Here is a 20,029-nt window from a genome sequence, read left to right on the forward strand (position 1 = left end):
TCTGGGAATTTCCTGGAATTTTTTTTAACTTGGAAAAATGATAGTTTGAATGTCCAGGATGAGTGGAATATGTTGAAGGTGGAATGGTTTGAATCGTTTGAAAAATGTGGAAACGGTGGAAGCTTGAAAAATGGCCAATTCATTTTTAAGGGGAAAAATGTTCCGGAAAACCTGGAATTCTAGGAATTTTTGGAATTTTCCGTGATTCTGGAACAGGCTGAACAGTTTGAAGTTGGACCGTTTTGAAACGGATAAAAAATGTGGGAGCGGTGGAACTTTGAAAAATTACCCTTTTTTTCTATGGGAAATTCACAGAAATTTGGGAATTTCGTCAAAAGTGGGAATTTTTGGGATTACGTTAAAAGACTTGAATCTTCTGAATGAGTCTAAAGGGTTGATGTTGGAATTTTTAATATTGGTCGAGAAATTTTTAAGTAGTAACATTTTTGATTGAGAAATGGTATTACAGAATTCATGGATTTTCGGGAAACCAGGAATTTTTACAGTTTAAAAAAACAACTTTGTTTTTTGTCCTGATTAAGAGAAATGATGTGATGGTGGAACGGTTGAAGTGGGTTGAAAAATAGGAAAGTAGTAGTCGACAAGAAGAAGGGTGAAAAATGCATTTGAAGAAAAGGTAATTCTGGGAATTCCTGGAATTTTTTTTAACTTAGAAAAATAATAGTTTGAATGACCAGGATGAGGGGAATATGTTGAAGGTAGAATAGTTTGAATCGGTTGAAAAATGCGTAAAAGGTGCAAGTTTGAAGAATGGCCAATTCATTTTGAATGGGAAAATTTCCCGGAAAACCTGGAATTCTTGAAATTCCGGGATTTTTTTTAATTTTCCGCGATTCCCAAATAGGCTGAACAGTTTGGAATTGGAACGGTTGAAGTGGAATGAAAAATATGGAAGGAGAAGTTGCCAGAAAAAAGTGATAAAAATTGCGTCTGGAAAAAAAGGTAATTTTGGGGTATTCCTGGAATTTTTTTGAACTTAGAAAAATAATAGTTTGAATGTCCAGGATGAGTGGAATATGTTGAAGGTGGAATGGTATGAAAAATGAGTAAAAGGTGCAAGTTTGACGAATGGCCAATTAATTTTGAATGGGAAACATTTCCGAGAAATCTGGGATTTTTTTCGAATATTCCGCGATTCCTGAAAAGCCTGAACAGTTTGAAATTGGAATGGTTAAAGTGGATTGAAAAATACGGAAGGAGTCGTTGCCATAAAAATGGGTGAACAATGCATTTGAAAAAAAAGGTAATTTTCGGAATTCCTGGAATTTTTTTGGATTTGGAAAAATGACAGTTTGAATGCCCAGGATGAGTTGAATATGTTGGAGGTGGAATGGTGTGAATGGGTTGAAAAATGAGTAAAAGGTGCAAGTTTGAAGAATGGCCAATTCATTTTGAATGGGAAAAATGTCCCGGAAAACCTGAAATTCTTGGAAATCTGGGAATTTTTTTGATTTTTTACACGATTCCGGATTAGGCTGAACGGTTTGGAATTGGAACGGTTGAAGTGGGTTGAAAAATATGGAAGGAGTAGTTGCCAGAAAAATGCGTAAAAATTGCGTTTGGAAAAAAAGGTAATCTTGGGAATTTCCTGGAAATTTTTTGAACTTAGAAAAATAATAGTTTGAATCTCTTGATGATGCTGGAATATGCTGAAGGTGCAATGGTTTGAATGGGTTGAAAAATGTGGAAATATTGGAAGCTTTAAAAATGGCCAATTCATTTTCAATGGAAAATATTTCCCCCAAAACTTGTAATTCTTGGAAATCTGGGAATTTTCTGAATTTTACGAGATTCCCGAAAAGGCTGAACAGTTTGGAATTGGAATGGTTAAAGTGGGTTGAAAAATACAGAAGGATTCGTTGCCAGAAAAATGGGTGAAAAACGCATTTGAAAAAAAGGTAATTTTGGGAATCCCTGGAATTTTTTGGGACTTGGGAAAATGACAGTTTGAATGTCCAGGATGAGTGGAATATGTTGAAGGTGGAATGGTTTGAATGGGTTGAAAAATGAGTAAAAGGTGCAAGTTTGAAGAATGGCCAATTCATTTTGAATGGGAAAAATGTCCCGGAAAACCTGAAATTCTTGGAAATCTGGGAATTTTTTTGATTTTTTACACGATTCCGGATTAGGCTGAACGGTTTGGAATTGGAACGGTTGAAGTGGGTTGAAAAATATGGAAGGAGTAGTTGCCAGAAAAATGCGTAAAAATTGCGTTTGGAAAAAAAGGTAATCTTGGGAATTTCCTGGAAATTTTTTGAACTTAGAAAAATAATAGTTTGAATCTCTTGATGATGCTGGAATATGCTGAAGGTGCAATGGTTTGAATGGGTTGAAAAATGTGGAAATATTGGAAGCTTTAAAAATGGCCAATTCATTTTCAATGGAAAATATTTCCCCCAAAACTTGTAATTCTTGGAAATCTGGGAATTTTCTGAATTTTACGAGATTCACGAAAAGGCTGAACAGTTTGGAATTGGAATGGTTAAAGTGGGTTGAAAAATACGGAAGGATTCGTCGCCAGAAAAATGGGTGAAAAATTAATTTAAAAAAAAGGTAATTCTGGGAATTCCTGGAATTTTTTTGGACTTGGAAAAATGACAGTTCGAATATCCAGGATGAGTGGAATATGTTGGAGGTGGAATGGTTTGAATGGGTTGAAAAAGGTGCAAGTTTGACGAATGGCCAATTCATTTTGAATGGGAAACATTTCCCGGAAATCTGGGAATTTTTAGAATTTTCTGCGATTCCCAAATAAGCTAAAAATTTGGGAATTGGAACGGTTGAAGAGGGTTAAAAAATAAGGAAGGAGTAGTCGCCAGAAAAAAGGGTTAAAAATGCGTTGGGAAAAAAAGGTAATATTGGGAATTCCTGGAATTTTTATGAACTTGGAAAAATAATAGTTGGATTGTCCAGGATGATTTGAATATGTTGAAGGTGGAATTGTGTGAATGGGTTGAAAAATGTGGAAATGGTGAAAGCTTGAAAAATGGCCAATTCATTTTGAATGGGAAAAATTTCCTGGAATTCTTGGAAATCTGGAAATGTTTAACATTTTCTGCGATTCCCAAATAGGCTGAACAGTTTGGAATTCGAACAGTTAAAGTGGGTTGAAAAATATGGAAAGAGTAGTTGCCAGAAAAAAGGGTGAAAATTGCGTTTGGAAAAAAAGGTAATTCTGGGAATTCGTGGAATTTTTTTTAACTTTGATAAATGACACTTTGAATGTCCAGGATGAGTGGAATATGTTGAAGGTGGAATGGTGTGAATGGGTTGAAAAAGGTGCAAGTTTGATGAATGGCCAATGAATGGGCAACATTCCTGATAATCTGGGAATTTTAAAAATTGTCTGCGATTCCCGAATAAGTTGAACAGTTTGGAATTGGAACGGTTGAAGTGGTTTGAAAAGGAGCAAAATATGGAAGTAGTAGTCGCCAGAAAAAAGGGTGAAAAATGCGTTGGGAAAAAAAGTAATGTTGGGAATTCCTGGAATTTTTTGGAACTTGGAAAAATAATAGTTGGATTGTCCAGGATGATTTGAATATGTTGAAGGTAGAATGGGTTGAAAAATGTGGAAATGATGAAAGTTTGAAAAATGGCCAATTCATTTTGAATGGGAAAAATTTCCTGGAATTCTTGGAAATCTGGAATTTTTTAAAATTTTCCGCGATTCCCGAATAGGCTGAACAGTTTGGAATTCGAACGGTTAAAGTGGGTGGAAAAATATGGAAAGAGTAGTTGCCAGAAAAAAGGGTGAAAATTGCGTTTGGAAAAAAAGGTAATTCTGGGAATTCCTGTAATATTTTGGACTTGGAAAAATGACAGTTTGAATGTCCAGGATGAGTGGAATAGTTGAAAGTGGAATGGTTTGAATGGGTTGAAAAAGGTGCAAGTTTGATGAAGGGCCAAATCATTTTGAAAGGGAAACATTTCCCGGAAATCTGGGAATTTTTTGAATTTTCTGCGATTCCCGAAAAAGCTAAAAATTTGGCAATTGGAACGGTTGAAGTGGGTTGAAAAATATGGAAGGAGTAGTCGCCAGAAAAAAGGGTTAAAAATGCGTTGGGAAAAAAAAGGTACTATTGGGAATTCCTGGAATTTTTTTGAACTTGGAAAAATAATAGTTGGATTGTCCAGGATGATTTGAATATGTTGAAGGTGGAATGGGTTGAAAAATGTGGAAATGGTGAAAGCTTGAAAAATGGCCAATTAATTTTGAATGGGAAAAATTTCCTGGAATTCTTGGAAATCTGGACATTTTTTAAATTTTCTGCGATTCCCGAATAGGCTGAACAGTTTGGAATTTTAACGGTTAAAGTGGGTTGAAAAATATGGAAAGAGTAGTTGACAGAAAAAAGGGTGAAAATTGCGTTTGGAAAAAAAAGGTAATTCTGGGAATTCGTGGAATTTTTTTGAACTTTGATAAATGACAGTTTGAATGTCCAGGATGAGTGGAATATGTTGAAGGTGCAATGTTTTGAATGGGTTGAAAAATTTAGAAAAAGGTGCAAGTTTGATGAATGGCCAATGAATGGGCAACATTCCTGATAATCTGGGAATTTTAAAAAATTGTCTGCGATTCCCGAATAAGCTGAACAGTTTGGAATTGGAACGTTTGAAGTGGTTTGAAAAGGAGCAAAATATGGAAGTAGTACTCGCCAGAAAAAAGGGTGAAAAATGCGTTGGAAAAAAAAAAAGTAATGTTGGGAATTCCTGGAATTTTTTGGAACTTGGAAAAATGACAGTTTGAATATCCAGGATGAGTTTGAATATGGAAATGGTGGAAGCTTGAAAAATGGCCAATTCATTTTGAATGGGAAACATTTCCCGGAAAACCTGGAATTCTGGGAAATCTGCAAGAATAATAACATATTATTTTTGGTGTGAATGTTTCGGAGCGTTCACACAGTGACTTATTTCAAGAACTATGCCCAAGACAATTTTTGCTCATTACAAGCAAAAACAACTTGTATAATAATTTTGGTTATTTTCCAATGTGGTTCTTGTTCCGTAACCTTCCCTCCGACGCCGAGTGATTTATGTCTTTTGCTCGGTGTTCCTCTAGGACAACACGGCTGCTGTCACTCCTGCCAGGCCTGTCCACGGCGGCGGCGACTAGTACGTCCTTCCTCTCGTAACACGGACACACGCCTCCGCCTTTCTTTCTCACCCGTCCCTGCTGTGTCAGTCAGGACATGCTGGGGGCCCTGGAGGCCATCCATGGAACCTTCCGGCAGATCCGCTCCCTATCTCGGCGGCAGAAAGATCAACTCAAGAGATTCTGCGGAGGACTTGAAATTGCAAACGGTACTAAAGAATATAGAATACAAGACAGCAAATATTTCAAAAGTGTGTAGTATCTATTAACATTCCAATAACATGTCATATTTACATATTTTGATCATGCAGTAAGTATATATGTAGTATCTAGTAACATTCATAATAACATGTAATATTTACATATTTTGATCATGCTGTAAGCATATACAGTATGTAATGTAGTAACATTCATAAAAACATGTAGTATTTCCATATTTAGATCATGCTATAAGTAAATACAGTATGTGGTATCTATTAACATTCAAAATAACATGTAATATTTATATAGTTTGATCATTCTGTAAATATATACAGTATGTAGTGTATTAATAATCATAATAACATGTCATATTTACATATTTTGATCATGCTATAAGTATATATGTAGTATCTAGTAACAATCATAATAACATGTAATATTTACATATTTTGACCATGCTGTAAGTATATATGTAGTATCTAGTAACAATGATAATAACATGTAATATTTACATATTTTGATCATGCTATAAGCATATACAGTATGTAATGTATTAATATTCATAACAACATGTCGTATTTACATATTTAGATCATACTGTAAGTAAATACAGTATGTGGTATCTATTAACATTCAAAATAACATGTAATATTTACATAGTTTGATCATTCTGTAAATATATACAGTATGTAGTATAGTAACAATTATAATAACATGTCATATTTACATATTTTGATCATGCTGTAAGTATATATGTAGTATCTAGTAACATTCATAATAACATGTCGTATTTACATATTTAGATCATGCTGTAAGTAAATACAGTATGTGGTATCTATTAACATTCAAAATAACATGTAATATTTACATAGTTTGATCATTCTGTAAATATATACAGTATGTAGTATAGTAACAATCATAATAACATGTCATATTTACATATTTTGATCATGCTATAAGTATATATGTAGTATCTAGTAACAATCATAATAACATGTAATATTTACATATTTTGACCATGCTGTAAGTATATATGTAATATCTAGTAACATTCATAATAACATGTAATATTTACATATTTTGATCACGCTGTAAGCATATACAGTATGTAATGTAGTAACATTCATAAAAACATGTCTTATTTACATATATAGATCATGCTGTAAGTAAATACAGTATGTGGTATCTATTGACATTCAAAATAACATGTAATATTTACATAATTTGATCATTCTGTTAATATATACAGTATGTAGTAATAATCATAATAACATGTCATTTTTACATATTTTGATCATGCTGTAAGTATTAATGTAATATAGTAACAATCATAATAACATGTAATATTTATATATTTTGATCATGCTGTAAGTATTAATGTAATATAGTAACATTCATAATAACATGTAATATTTACATATTTTGATCATGCTTTAAGTATATATGTAGTATCTAGTAACATTCATAATAACATGTAATATTTACATATTTTGACCATCCTGTAAGTATATATGTAGTATCTAGTAACATTCATAATAACGTGTCGTATTTACATATTTAGATCATGCTCTAAGTAAATACAGTATGTGGTATCTATTAACATTCAAAATAAAATGTAATATTTACATAGTTTGATCATTCTGTAAATATATACAGTATGTAGTGTAGTAACAATCATAATAACATGTCATATTTACATATTTTGATCATGCTGTAAGTATATATGTAGTATCTAGTAACATTCATAATAACATGTCATATTTACATATTTTGATCATGCTGTAAGCATATACAGTATGTAATGTAGTAACATTCGTAAAAACATGTCGTATTTACATATTGAGATAATGCTGTAAGTAAATACAGTATGTGGTATCTATTTACATTCAAAATAACATGTAATATTTACATAGTTTGATCATTCTGTAAATATATACAGTATGTTGTGTAGTAACAATTATAATAACATGTCATATTTACATATTTTGATCATGCTGTAAGTATATATGTGGTATATAGTAACAATCATAATAACATGTCATATTTCAATATTTGGATCATGCTATAAGAATATATGTAGTATCTAGTAACAATCATAATAACATGTAATATTTACATATTTTGATCATGCTATAAGTATATATGTAGTATCTAGTAACAATCATAATAACATGTAATATTTACATATTTTGATCATGCTGTAAGCATATACAGTATGTAATGTAGTAACATTCGTAAAAACATGTCATATTTACATATTTAGATAATGCTGTAAGTAAATACAGTATGTGGTATCTATTAACATTCAAAATAACATGATATTTACATAGTTTGATCATTCTGTAAATATATACAGTTTGTAGTGTAGTAACAATCATAATAACATGTCATATTTACATATTTTGATCATGCTGTAAGTATATATGTAATGTAGTAACATTCATAAAAACATGTCGTATTTACATATTTAGATCATGCTGTAAGTAAATACAGTATGTGGTATCTATTTACATTCAAAATAACATGTAATATTTACATAGTTTGATCATTCTGTAAATATATACAGTTTGTAGTGTAGTAACAATCATAATAACATGTCATATTTACATATTTAGATAATGCTGTAAGTAAATACAGTATGTGGTATCTATTAACATTCAAAATAACATATGATATTTACATAGTTTGATCATTCTGTAAATATATACAGTTTGTAGTGTAGTAACAATCATAATAACATGTCATATTTACATATTTTGATCATGCTGTAAGTATATATGTAATGTAGTAACATTCATAAAAACATGTCGTATTTACATATTTAGATCATGCTGTAAGTAAATACAGTATGTGGTATCTATTTACATTCAAAATAACATGTAATATTTACATAGTTTGATCATTCTGTAAATATATACAGTTTGTAGTGTAGTAACAATCATAATAACCTGTCACGTTTACATATTTTGATCATGCTGTAAGTATATATGTGGTATCTAGTAACATTCATAATAACATGTTATATTTACACATTTGGATCATGCTGTAAGCATATACAGTATGTAATGTAGTAGCATTCGTAAAAACATGTCGTATTTACATATTTAGATAATGCTGTAAGTAAATACAGTATGTGGTATCTATTAACATTCAAAATAACATGTAATATTTACATAGTTTGATCATTCTGTAAATATATACAGTATGTAGTGTATTAACAATCATAATAACATGTAATATTTGCATATTTTGACCATGCTGTAAGTATATATGTAGTATCTAGTAACATTCATAATAACATGTAATATTTACATATTTTGATCACGCTGTAAGCATATACAGTATGTAATGTAGTAACATTCATAAAAACATGTCTTATTTACATATTTAGATCATGCTGTAAGTAAATACAGTATGTGGTATCTATTAACATTCAAAATAACATGTAATATTTACATAGTTTGATCATTCTGTTAATATATACAGTATGTAGTGTAGTAATAATCATAATAACATGTAATATTGATATATTTTGATCATGCTGTAAGTATATATGTGGTATCTAGTAACATTCATAATAACATGTCATATTTACATATTTTGACCATGCTGTAAGTATATATGTAGTATCTAGTAACACTCATAAAAACATGTCGTATTTACATATTTAGATCATGCTGTAAGTAAATACAGTATGTGGTATCTATTAACATTCAAAATAACATGTAATATTTACATAGTTTGATCATTCTATAAATATATACAGTATGTAGTGTAGTAACAAACATAATAAAATGTCATATTTACATATTTTGATCATGCTGTAACTATATATGTAGTATCAAGTAACAATCATAATAACATGTAATATTTACATATTTTGACCATGCTGTAAGTATATATGTAGTATCTAGTAACATTCATGATAACATGTTGTATTTACATATCTAGATCATGCTGTAAGTAAATACAGTATGTTGTATCTATTAACATTCAAAATAACATGTAATATTGTATAGAAGTGATCACCATATATTTAAATGTATATTAAGAGGTGCACCACCTGTACACTATATATGACATATTCTTGAATAGAAGTGATCACTATATATTTAAATGTATATTAAGAAGTGCACCACCTGTACACTATATATGACATATTCTTGTATAGAAGTGATCACCATATATTTAAATGTATATTAAGAAATGCACCACCTGTACACTATGCATATTAAATGGTGCACCACCTGTACACTATATATGACATATTCCTTTATAGAAGTGATCACCATATATTTAAATGTATATTAAGAAATGCACCACCTGTACACTATATATGACATATTCTTGTATATTAGTGATCACCATATATTTAAATGTATATTAAGAGGTGCACCACCTGTACACTATATATGACATATTCTTGTATATAAGTGATCAACATATATTTAAATGCATATTAAATGGTGCACCACCTGTACACTATACATGACATATTCTTGTATATTAGTGATCACCATATATATAATGCATATTAAGAGGTGCACCACCTGTACACTATATATGGCATATTCTTGTATATAAGTGATCAACAAATATTTAAATGCATATTAAATGGTGCACCACCTGTACACTATATATGACATATTCTTTTATAGAAGTGATCACCATATATTTAAATGTATATTAAGAGGTGCACCACCTGTACACTATATATGACATATTATTGTATATTAGTGATCACCATATATTTAAATGCATATTACATGGTGCACCACCTGTACACTATATATGACATATTCTTGTATAAAAATGATCACCATATATTTAATTGTATATTAAAAAGTGCACCACCTGTATACTACATATGACATATTCTTGAATAGAAGTGATTATCATATATTTAACTGTACATTAGATCTTGCGCCACCTGTACACTATATATGACATTCTTGTATAGAAGTGATCACCATATATTTAAATGTATATTAAGAGGTGCACCACCTGTACACTATATATGACATATTCTTGTATATAAGTGATCACCATATATTTAAATGTACATTAGATAGTGCACCACCTTTACACTATATATGACATATTCTTGTATATAAGTGATCACCATATATTTAAATGTACATTAGATAGTGCACCACCTGTACACTATATATGACATATTCTTGTAAAGAAGTGATTATCATATATTTAAATGTACATTAGATCTTGCACCACCTGTACACTATATATGACATATTCTTGTATAGAAGTGATTATCATATATTTAACTGTACATTAGATCTTGCGCCACCTGTACACTATATATGACATTCTTGTATAGAAGTGATCACCATATATTTAAATGTATATTAAGAGGTGCACCACCTGTACACTATATATGACATATTCTTGTATATAAGTGATCACCATATATTTAAATGTACATTAGATAGTGCACCACCTTTACACTATATATGACATATTCTTGTATATAAGTGATCACCATATATTTAAATGTACATTAGATAGTGCACCACCTGTACACTATATATGACATATTCTTGTATAGAAGTGATTATCATATATTTAAATGTACATTAGATCTTGCACCACCTGTACACTATATATGACATATTCTTGTATAGAAGTGATTATCATATATTTAACTGTACATTAGATCTTGCACCACCTGTACACTATATATGACATATTCTTGTATAGAAGTGATCACTATATATTTAAATGTATATTAAGAAGTGCACCACCTGTACACTATATATGACATATTCTTGTATAGAAGTGATTATCATACATTTAAATGTACATTAGATAGTGCACCACCTGTATACTATATATGACATATTCTTGTATAGAAGTGATCACTATATATTTAAATGTATATTAAGAAGTGCACCACCTGTACACTATATATGAAATATTCTTGTATAGAAGTGATCACTATATATTTAAATGTATATTAAGAAGTGCACCACCTGTACACTATATATGACATATTCTTGTATAGAAGTGATCACTATATATTTAAATGTATATTAAGAAGTGCACCACCTGTACACTATATATGACATATTCTTGAATAGAAGTGATTATCATCCATTTAAATGTACATTAGATAGTGCACCACCTGTACATTATACTGTAAATGGCATGTTGTTATGTAGAAGTGATCATCATGTCCATGCACAGCAAATGTGTGTGTGGTCCACAGATCAGCAGTTCTCCATGCCCATCCAGTGCACGGACCGCACGGCGGTCAAAGAACCACCTGTGTCACCTCCCTCCCTGGCATCGCGCGGCGCCAGCCCCGACGACAAGGACTTTGTGGACTCTCTCACCAACCTCAGCGTGAAGTTCCCGCCCTCGGCGGACAGCGAGTACGACTTCCTGAACAGCGCCCCCCAGAGACACCCGTGTCCCGGCGAGAGCCGGGCCCCCGGCGGCGAGGCAGAGGCGGCGCCCACGGAACTGCCCGCCGTGCCTTTTGTCTTCCCGCCGTTCCCCTCCCACGTCGTGTGCCGCTCCTACTCCCCGGAGGATGTGCGAGGACCCCAGCAGGTGAGAGAAGCAAAGGGTCGAGAGGATGAGTGGAAGAGTGGAGGGGTGGAGGAGTAGAGGTGTGAAAGAGTGGAGGTGTGGAGGAGTAGAGGTGTGGAAGAGTGGAGGGGTGGAGGAGTAGAGGTGTGAAAGAGTGGAGTTGTGGAGGAGTAGAGGTGTGAAAGAGTGGAGTTGTGGAGGAGTAGAGGTGTGGAAGAGTGGAGGAGTAGAGGTGTGGAAGAGTGGAGGGGTGGAGGTGTGGAAGAGTGGAGTGGTGGAAGAGTATAGGTGTGGAAGATTGGTGTGGAGGTGTGGAAGAGTGGAGGAGTAGAGGAGTGGAGGAGTAGAGGTGTGGAAGAGTGGAGGGGTGGAAGAGTGGAGTGCTGGAAGAGTATAGGTGTGGAAGATTGGTGTGGAGGTGTGGAAGAGTGGAGGAGTAGAGGAGTGGAGGAGTAGAGGTGTGGAAGACTGGAGGTGTGGAAGAGTGGAGGAGTAGAGGTGTGGAAGAGTGGAGGGGTGGGGGAGTAGAGGTGTGGAGGTGTTGAAGAGTGGAGGTGTGGAAGAGTGGAGGTGTGGAAGAGTATAGGTGTGGAAGATTGGTGTGGAGGTGTGGAAGAGTGGAGGAGTAGAGGTGTGGAAGAGTGGCTGAGTAGAGGTGTGGAAGAGTGGCTGAGTGGAGGTGTGGAAGAGTGGAGGAGTAGAGGTGTGGAAGAGTGGAGGGGTGGAAGAGTGGAGTGCTGGAAGAGTATAGGTGTGGAAGATTGGTGTGGAGGTGTGGAGGAGTAGAGGAGTGGAGGAGTAGAGGTGTGGAAGAGTGGAGGAGTAGAGGTGTGGAAGAGTGGAGGGGTGGGGGAGTAGAGGTGTGGAGGTGTTGAAGAGTGGAGGTGTGGAAGAGTGGAGGTGTGGAAGAGTATAGGTGTGGAAGATTGGTGTGGAGGTGTGGAAGAGTGGAGGAGTGGAGGTGTGGAGGAGTAGAGGTGTGGAAGAGTGGCTGAGTGGAGGTGTGGAAGAGTGGAGGAGTAGAGGTGTGGAAGAGTGGCTGAGTGGAGGTGTGGAAGAGTGGAGGAGTAGAGGTGTGGAAGGGTGGAGATGTGGAAGAGTGGAGTGGTGGAAGAGTATAGGTGTGGAAGATTGGTGTGGAGGTGTGGAAGAGTGGAGGAGTGGAGGTGTGGAGGAGTAGAGGTGTGGAAGAGTGGCGGAGTGGAGGTGTGGAAGAGTGGAGGAGTAGAGGTGTGGAAGAGTGGAAGAGTGGAGGAGTAGAGGTGTGGAAGACTGGAGGTGTGGAAGAGTGGAGGAGTAAAGGTGTGGAGGAGTGGAGGTGTGGAGAGTAGAGGTGTGGAGGTGTTGAAGAGTGGAGGTGTGGAGGAGTGGAAGAGTGGAGGTGTGGAAGAGTGGAGGGGTGGAGAGTAGAGGTGTTGAAGAGTGGAGGTGTGGAGGAGTAGAGGTGTGGAGGTGTGGAAGAGTAGAGGTGTGGAAGAGTGGAGGAGTAGAGGTGTGGAGGTGTGGAGGAGTAGAGGTGTGGAAGTGTGGAGGTGTGGAAGAGTGGAGGAGTAGAGGTGTGGAAGAGTGGAGAAGTAGAGGTGTGGAAGAGTGGATGGGTGGATAGTAGAGGTGTGGAGGTGTTGAAGAGTGGAGGTGTGGAGGAGTAGAGGTGTGGAAGAGTGGAGGTGTGGAAGAGTATAGGTGTGGAAGATTGGTGTGGAGGTGTGGAAGAGTGGAAGAGTGGAGGTGTGGAGGAGTAGAGGTGTGGAGGTGTGGAAGAGTAGAGGTGTGGAAGAGTGGAGGAGTAGAGGTGTGGAGGAGTAGAGGTGTGGAAGTGTGGAGGTGTGGAAGAGTGGAGGAGTAGAGGTGTGGAAGAGTGGAGAAGTAGAGGTGTGGAAGAGTGGATGGGTGGATAGTAGAGGTGTGGAGGTGTTGAAGAGTGGAGGTGTGGAGGAGTAGAGGTGTGGAAGAGTGGAGGTGTGGAAGAGTATAGGTGTGGAAGATTGGTGTGGAGGTGTGGAAGAGTGGAGGAGTGGAGGTGTGGAGGAGCAGAGGTGTGGAGGTGTGGAAGGGTGGAGTGGTGGAAGAGTATAGGTGTGGAAGATTGGTGTGGAAGAGTGGAGGTGTGGAAGACTGAAGGTGTGGAGGTGTGGAAGAGTGGAGGAGGGGAGGAGTCACTACTAGTTACAAGGGTGGTGTTCCTCAAGGCTCTGTTTAAGGTCCTCACTTACACATTTTTTATGTAAACCATCCGTGAAACTGGTGGGAGGGGATATTTTTTCGTAATTGAAAGTTGGTGCCAGAGAGCCAAATTAAAGTTTGAAAGATGGTGCTAGACATCCATCTGAAAGGTGGTGCTAGAGAGCCAATTGAAAGTTTGAAAGGTGGCGCTAGAGAGCCAATTGAAAGTTTGAAAGGTGGTGCTAGAGAGCCAATTTAGACTTTCAAAGGTGGTGCTAGAGAGCCAATTGAAAGTTTGAAAGGTGGTGCAAGAGAGCCAATTTAAAGTTTAAAAGGTGGCGCTAGAGAGCCAATTGAAAGTTTGAAAGGTGGTGCTAGAGAGCCAATTGAAAGTTTGAAAGGTGGTGCTAGAGAGCCAATTTAGACTTTAAAAGGTGGTGCTAGAGAGCCAATTGAAAGTTTGAAAGGTGGTGCAAGAGAGCCAATTGAAAGTTTAAAAGGTGGCGCTAGAGAGCCAATTGAAAGTTTGAAAGGTGGTGCTAGAGAGCCAATTTAGAGTTTAAAAGGTGGTGCTAGAAATCCAATTGAAAATTTTAAAGGTGGTGCTAGACAGCCTATTTAGACTTTAAAAGGTGGTGCTAGAGAGCAAATGTAAAGTTTGAAAGGTGGCTGCATAGCCAATTGAAAGTTTGAAAGGTGGTGCTAGAGAGCCAATTGAAAGTTTTGAAGGTTTGTGCTAGAGAGCCGATTGAAAGTTTTAAAGGTGGTGTTAGAGAGCCAATTAGAGTTCAAAAGGTGGTGCTAGAGATCCAATTGAAATTTTGAAAGGTGGTGCTAGAGAGGCAATTTAGACTTTAAAAGGTGGCGCTAGAGAGCCAATTGAAAGTGTGAAAGGTGGTGCTAGAGAGCCAATTGAAAGTTTGAAAGGTGGTGCTATAGAGCCAATTTAGACTTTAAAAGATGGCGCTAGAGAGCCAATTGAAAGGTGGTGCTACAGATCCAATTGAAAGACTTAAAGGTGGTGCTAGAGAGCCAATGTAAAGTTTTAAAGGTGGTGCTAGAGAGCCAATTGAAAGGTGGTGCTACAGATCCAATTGAAAGATTTAAAGGTGGTGCTAGAGAGCCAATGTAAAGTTTAAAAGGTAGCGCTGCAGAGCCAATTGAAAGTTTGAAAGGTGGCACTAGAGAGCCAATTTAGACTTTAAAAGGTGGTGCTAGAGAGCCAATGTAAAGTTTTAAAGGTGGCGCTGCAGAGCCAATTGAAAGTTTGAAAGGTTGTGCTAGAGAGCCAATTTAGAGTTTTAAAGGTGGTGTTAGAGATCCAATTGAAAGTTTTAAAGGTGGTGCTGGAGAGCCAATCGAAAGTTTAAAACTTGGTGCTAGAAAGTCAATTAAAAGTTTGAAAGGTGGTGCTAGAGAGCCAATTTAAAGTTTGAAAGGTGGCGCTAGAGAGCCAATTGAAAGTTTGAAAGGTGGCGCTACAGAGACAATTGAAAGTTTGAAAGGTGGTGCTAGAGCGCCAATATAAAGTTTAAAACGTGGTGCTAGAAAGTCAATTGAAAGTTTGAAAGGTGGCGCTAGAGAGCCAATTTAGACTTTAAAAGGTGGTGCTAGAGAGGGAATTGAAAAGTGGTGCTAGAGAGCCAATTGAAAGTGTGAAAGGTGGTGCTAGAGAGCCAATTTAAAGTTTGAAAGGTGGCGCTAGGGAGCCAATTTAAAGTTTGAAAGGTGGCGCTAGAGAGCCAATTGAAAGTTTGAAAGGTGGTGCTAGAGAGCCAATTCAGACTTTAAAAGGTGGTGCTAGAGAGCCAATTGAAAGGTGGTGCTACAGATCCAATTGAAAGATTTAAAGGTGGTGCTAGAGAGCCAATGTAAAGTTTAAAAGGTAGCGCTGCAGAGCCAATTGAAAGTTTGAAAGGTGGCACTAGAGAGCCAATTTAGACTTTAAAAGGTGGTGCTAGAGAGCCAATGTAAAGTTTTAAAGGTGGCGCTGCAGAGCCAATTGAAAGTTTGAAAGGTTGTGCTAGAGAGCCAATTTAGAGTTTTAAAGGTGGTGTTAGAGATCCAATTGAAAGTTTTAAAGGTGGTGCTGGAGAGCCAATCGAAAGTTTAAAACTTGGTGCTAGAAAGTCAATTAAATGTTTGAAAGGTGGTGCTAGAGAGCCAATTTAAAGTTTGAAAGGTGGCGCTAGAGAGCCAATTGAAAGTTTGAAAGGTGGCGCTACAGAGACAATTGAAAGTTTGAAAGGTGGTGCTAGAGCGCCAATATAAAGTTTAAAACGTGGTGCTAGAAAGTCAATTGAAAGTTTGAAAGGTGGCGCTAGAGAGCCAATTTAGACTTTAAAAGGTGGTGCTAGAGAGGGAATTGAAAAGTGGTGCTAGAGAGCCAATTGAAAGTGTGAAAGGTGGTGCTAGAGAGCCAATTTAAAGTTTGAAAGGTGGCGCTAGGGAGCCAATTTAAAGTTTGAAAGGTGGCGCTAGAGAGCCAATTGAAAGTTTGAAAGGTGGTGCTAGAGAGCCAATTCAGACTTTAAAAGGTGGTGCTAGAGAGCCAATTGAAAGGTGGTGCTAGAGATCCAATTAAACGTTTTAAAGGTGGTGCTAGAGAGCCAATGTAAAGTTTTAAAGGTGGCCCTGCAGAGCCAATTGAAAGTTTGAAAGGTGGTGCTAGAGAGACAATTTAGAGTTTTAAAGGTGGTGTTAGAGAGCCAATTTAAAGTGTTAAAGGTGGTGCTAGAGACCCAATTGAAAGTTTGAAAGGTGGTGCTAGAGAGCCAATATAAAGTTTAAAACATGGTGCTAGAAAGTCAATTGAAAGTTTGAAAGGTGGTGCTAGAGAGCCAATTGAAAGTGTGAGAGGTGGCGCTAGAGAGCCAATTTAAAGTTTGAAAGGTGGCACTAGAGAGCCAATTGAAAGTTTGAAAGGTGGCGCTACAGAGACAATTGAAAGTTTGAAAGGTGGTGCTAGAGAGCCAATATAAAGTTTAAAACATGGTGCTAGAAAGTCAATTGAAAGTTTGAAAGGTGGCGCTAGAGAGCCCATTGAAAGTTTGAAAGGTGGCGCTAGAGAGCCAATTTAGACTTTAAAAGGTGGTGCTAGAGAGGGAATTGAAAAGTGGTGCTAGAGAGCCAATTGAAAGTGTGAAAGGTGGTGCTAGAGAGCCAATTTAAAGTGTGAAAGGTGGTGCTAGAGAGCCAATTGAAAGTTTGAAAGGTGGTGCTATAGAGCCAATTTAGAATTTTAAAGGTGGTGTTAGAGAGCCAATTTAAAGTTTGAAAGGTGGTGCTAGAGATCCAACTGAAAGTTTTAAAGGATGGTGATAGAGATCCAATGTAAAGTGTTAAAGGTGGTGCTAGAGAGCCAATTGAAAGTTTGAAAGGTGGTGCTAGAGAGCCAATATAAAGTTTTAAAGGTGGTGCTCGTGAGCCAATTGAAAGTTTGAAAGGTGGTGCTAGAGAGCCAATTTAGAATTTTAAAGGTGGTGCTAAAGATCCAATTGAAATTTTGAAAGGTGGTGCTAGCGAGCCAATTTAGACTTTAAAGGGTGGTGCTAGAGAGCCAATTGAAAGGCGGTGCTAGAGAGCCAATGTAAAGTTTTAAAGCTGGTGTTAGAGAGCCAATTGAAAGTTTGAAAGGTTGTGCTAGAGAGCCAATTTAGAGTTTTAAAGGTGGTGTTAGAGATCCAATTGAAAGTTTGAAAGGTGGTGCTTGTGAGCCAATTGAAAGTTTGAAAGGTGGTGCTAGAGAGCCAATATAAAGTTTAAAACATGGTGCTAGAAAGTCAATTGAAAGTTTGAAAGGTGGTGCTAGAGAGCCAATTGAAAGTTTGAAAGGTGGTGCTAGAGAGCCAATTTCGAGTTTTAAAGGTGGTGTTAGAGAGCCAATTTAAAGTTTGAAAGGTGGTGCTAGAGAGCCAATTTAGAGTTTTAAAGGTGGTGTTAGAGAGCCAATATAAAGTTTAAAACATGGTGCTAGAAAGTCAATTGAAAGTTTGAAAGGTGGTGCTAGAGAGCCAATTGAAAGTTTGAAAGGTGGTGCTAGAGAGCCAATTTCGAGTTTTAAAGGTGGTGTTAGAGAGCCAATTTAAAGTTTGAAAGGTGGTGCTAGAGAGCCAATTTAGAGTTTTAAAGGTGGTGTTAGAGAGCCAATTTAAAGTTTGAAAGGTGGTGCTAGAGATCCAATTGAAAGTTTGAAATGTGGTGCTAGAGAGCCAATTTAAAGTTTGAAAGGTGGTGCTAGAGAGCCAATTTAGAGTTTTAAAGGTGGTGTTAGAGAGCCAATTTAAAGTTTGAAAGGTGGTGCTAGAGAGCCAATTTAGAGTTTTAAAGGTGGTGCTAGAGAGCCAATTGAAAGTTTGAAAGGTGGTGCTAGAGAGCCAATTTAGAAAAGTCATTTTGGGTATCCCAAAAATGTAAAAAGTTTCACGTTCCCAGAGGCCCCTGCACAAGATGGGGACTTTACATGCATATAAGGGCCTCAGAAAGGCAACTTGAAATGGGCCCTGCTGCGCTGCTCGGGGCCCTAATAATAATAATAATAATAATAATAATGAAGAGAGAAGGCCCTTAGCTTGCTGGAGATGTGGCCCCCAAGACAAGGTGGTGTAATGATCACCCCCAAGAAGTTTTTAAACACTTTTAGTGGAAACAAGGACTGAAATGTTGTTTCCTCTGCTTCAGTCTCTGTGGGTCCCCCAGATGTTGGTCCCCCAGAGGTTGGCCCCCCAGATGTGCGCTGAGGGGGCGGGGCCCGGCGGCAGCATCAGCAGCGTGCCAGACAGGTGTGCCTTCTGCCAGGCGGAGGTTCCACAGGAGCACATGAACAGCCACCTCTACTCCCACTTCTCCCCTGAGGAGGAGCAGCAGCAGTGAGGGCCCCCAGACTGGGAGTGTGGCCCCCAGTGTGTTGACTGCAGGGGACCCGGCCATGGACGGTACAATCATCTCAGACACTTTACTGCCACGCTTCATGAGGAAATAAAGTCAACATTTACTCTTGCAAACATCACTTTTCTTGCCAGGTGGACTTAAGTGGAATCATTATTTGTTTTGGATCTATTTTAAAGTACAATTTGCCTTATTGACATCATTATTTGATGTTTTTATAGATTTTAAAGAGCAATTTTTCTTATTGACATCATTATTTGATATTTTTATATATTTTAAATTACAAATTGCCTTATTTGATCTGTTTTTATATATTTTAAAATACAAATTTGCCTTATTGACATCATTATTTGATGTTTTTATAGATTTTAAGGACATTTTGCATTATTTGATATGTTTTGTATCTATTTTAAAGTACAATTTGTCTTATTGACATCATTATTTGATGTTTTTATAGATTTTAAAGAGCAATTTTTCTTATTGACATCATTATTTGATATTTTTATATATTTTAAATTACAAATTGCCTTATTTGATCTGTTTTTATATATTTTAAACTACAATTTGCCTTATTGACATCATTATTTGATGTTTTTATAGATTTTAAGGACATTTTGCATTATTTGATATGTTTTGTATCTATTTTAAAGTACAATTTGTCTTATTGACATCATTATTTGATATTTTCATATATTTTAAAGTACAATTTGTCTTATTGACATTATTTTAATGTTTTATATATTTTAAAGTACAATTTGCCTTATTGACATCATTATTTGATGTTTTATATATTTTAAACTACAAATTGCCATATTTGATCTGTTTTTATATATTTCAAACTAACATTTGCCTATTGACATCATTATTTGATATTTTTTGATATTTTTATATATTTTAAAGAACAATTTGCCTTATTGACATCCTTACTTGATGTTTTTATATATTTTAAGTACATTTTGCATTATTTGATATGTTTTGTATCTATTTTAAAGTACAATTTGTCTTATTGACATTATTTTAATGTTTTGTATCTATTTTAAAGTACAATTTGTCTTATTGACATCATTATTTGATGTTTTATATATTTTAAATTACAAATTGCCTTATTTG

The 20,029-nt window shown here is 36.1% G+C and overlaps 1 protein-coding gene across 4 annotated transcripts in view; it reads left to right on the plus strand.

Annotated features, from left to right (window-relative positions):
* The window catches only part of tank (TRAF family member-associated NFKB activator), a 106,337-nt gene extending 87,302 nt beyond the window's left edge, over positions 1–19,035 (plus strand). For 2 of the 4 annotated variants that reach the window (XM_061879933.1, XM_061879930.1), the window contains exon 8: positions 18,713–19,035. In XM_061879933.1, the coding sequence (XP_061735917.1) occupies positions 18,713–18,771 (59 nt within the window). In that variant the 3' untranslated portion in view covers positions 18,772–19,035. Of the gene's footprint in view, positions 1–5,083; positions 5,137–5,206; positions 5,326–11,521; positions 11,891–18,712 lie in introns of all 4 variants that reach the window. The other 2 variants (XM_061879934.1, XM_061879931.1) reach the window with 2 other exon arrangements.
* Positions 19,036–20,029: the final 994 nt, after the last annotated feature.

Source organism: Nerophis ophidion, linkage group LG19, assembly GCF_033978795.1.
Source record: "Nerophis ophidion isolate RoL-2023_Sa linkage group LG19, RoL_Noph_v1.0, whole genome shotgun sequence".
In the NCBI taxonomy this organism is placed as follows: Eukaryota; Metazoa; Chordata; class Actinopteri; order Syngnathiformes; family Syngnathidae; genus Nerophis; species Nerophis ophidion.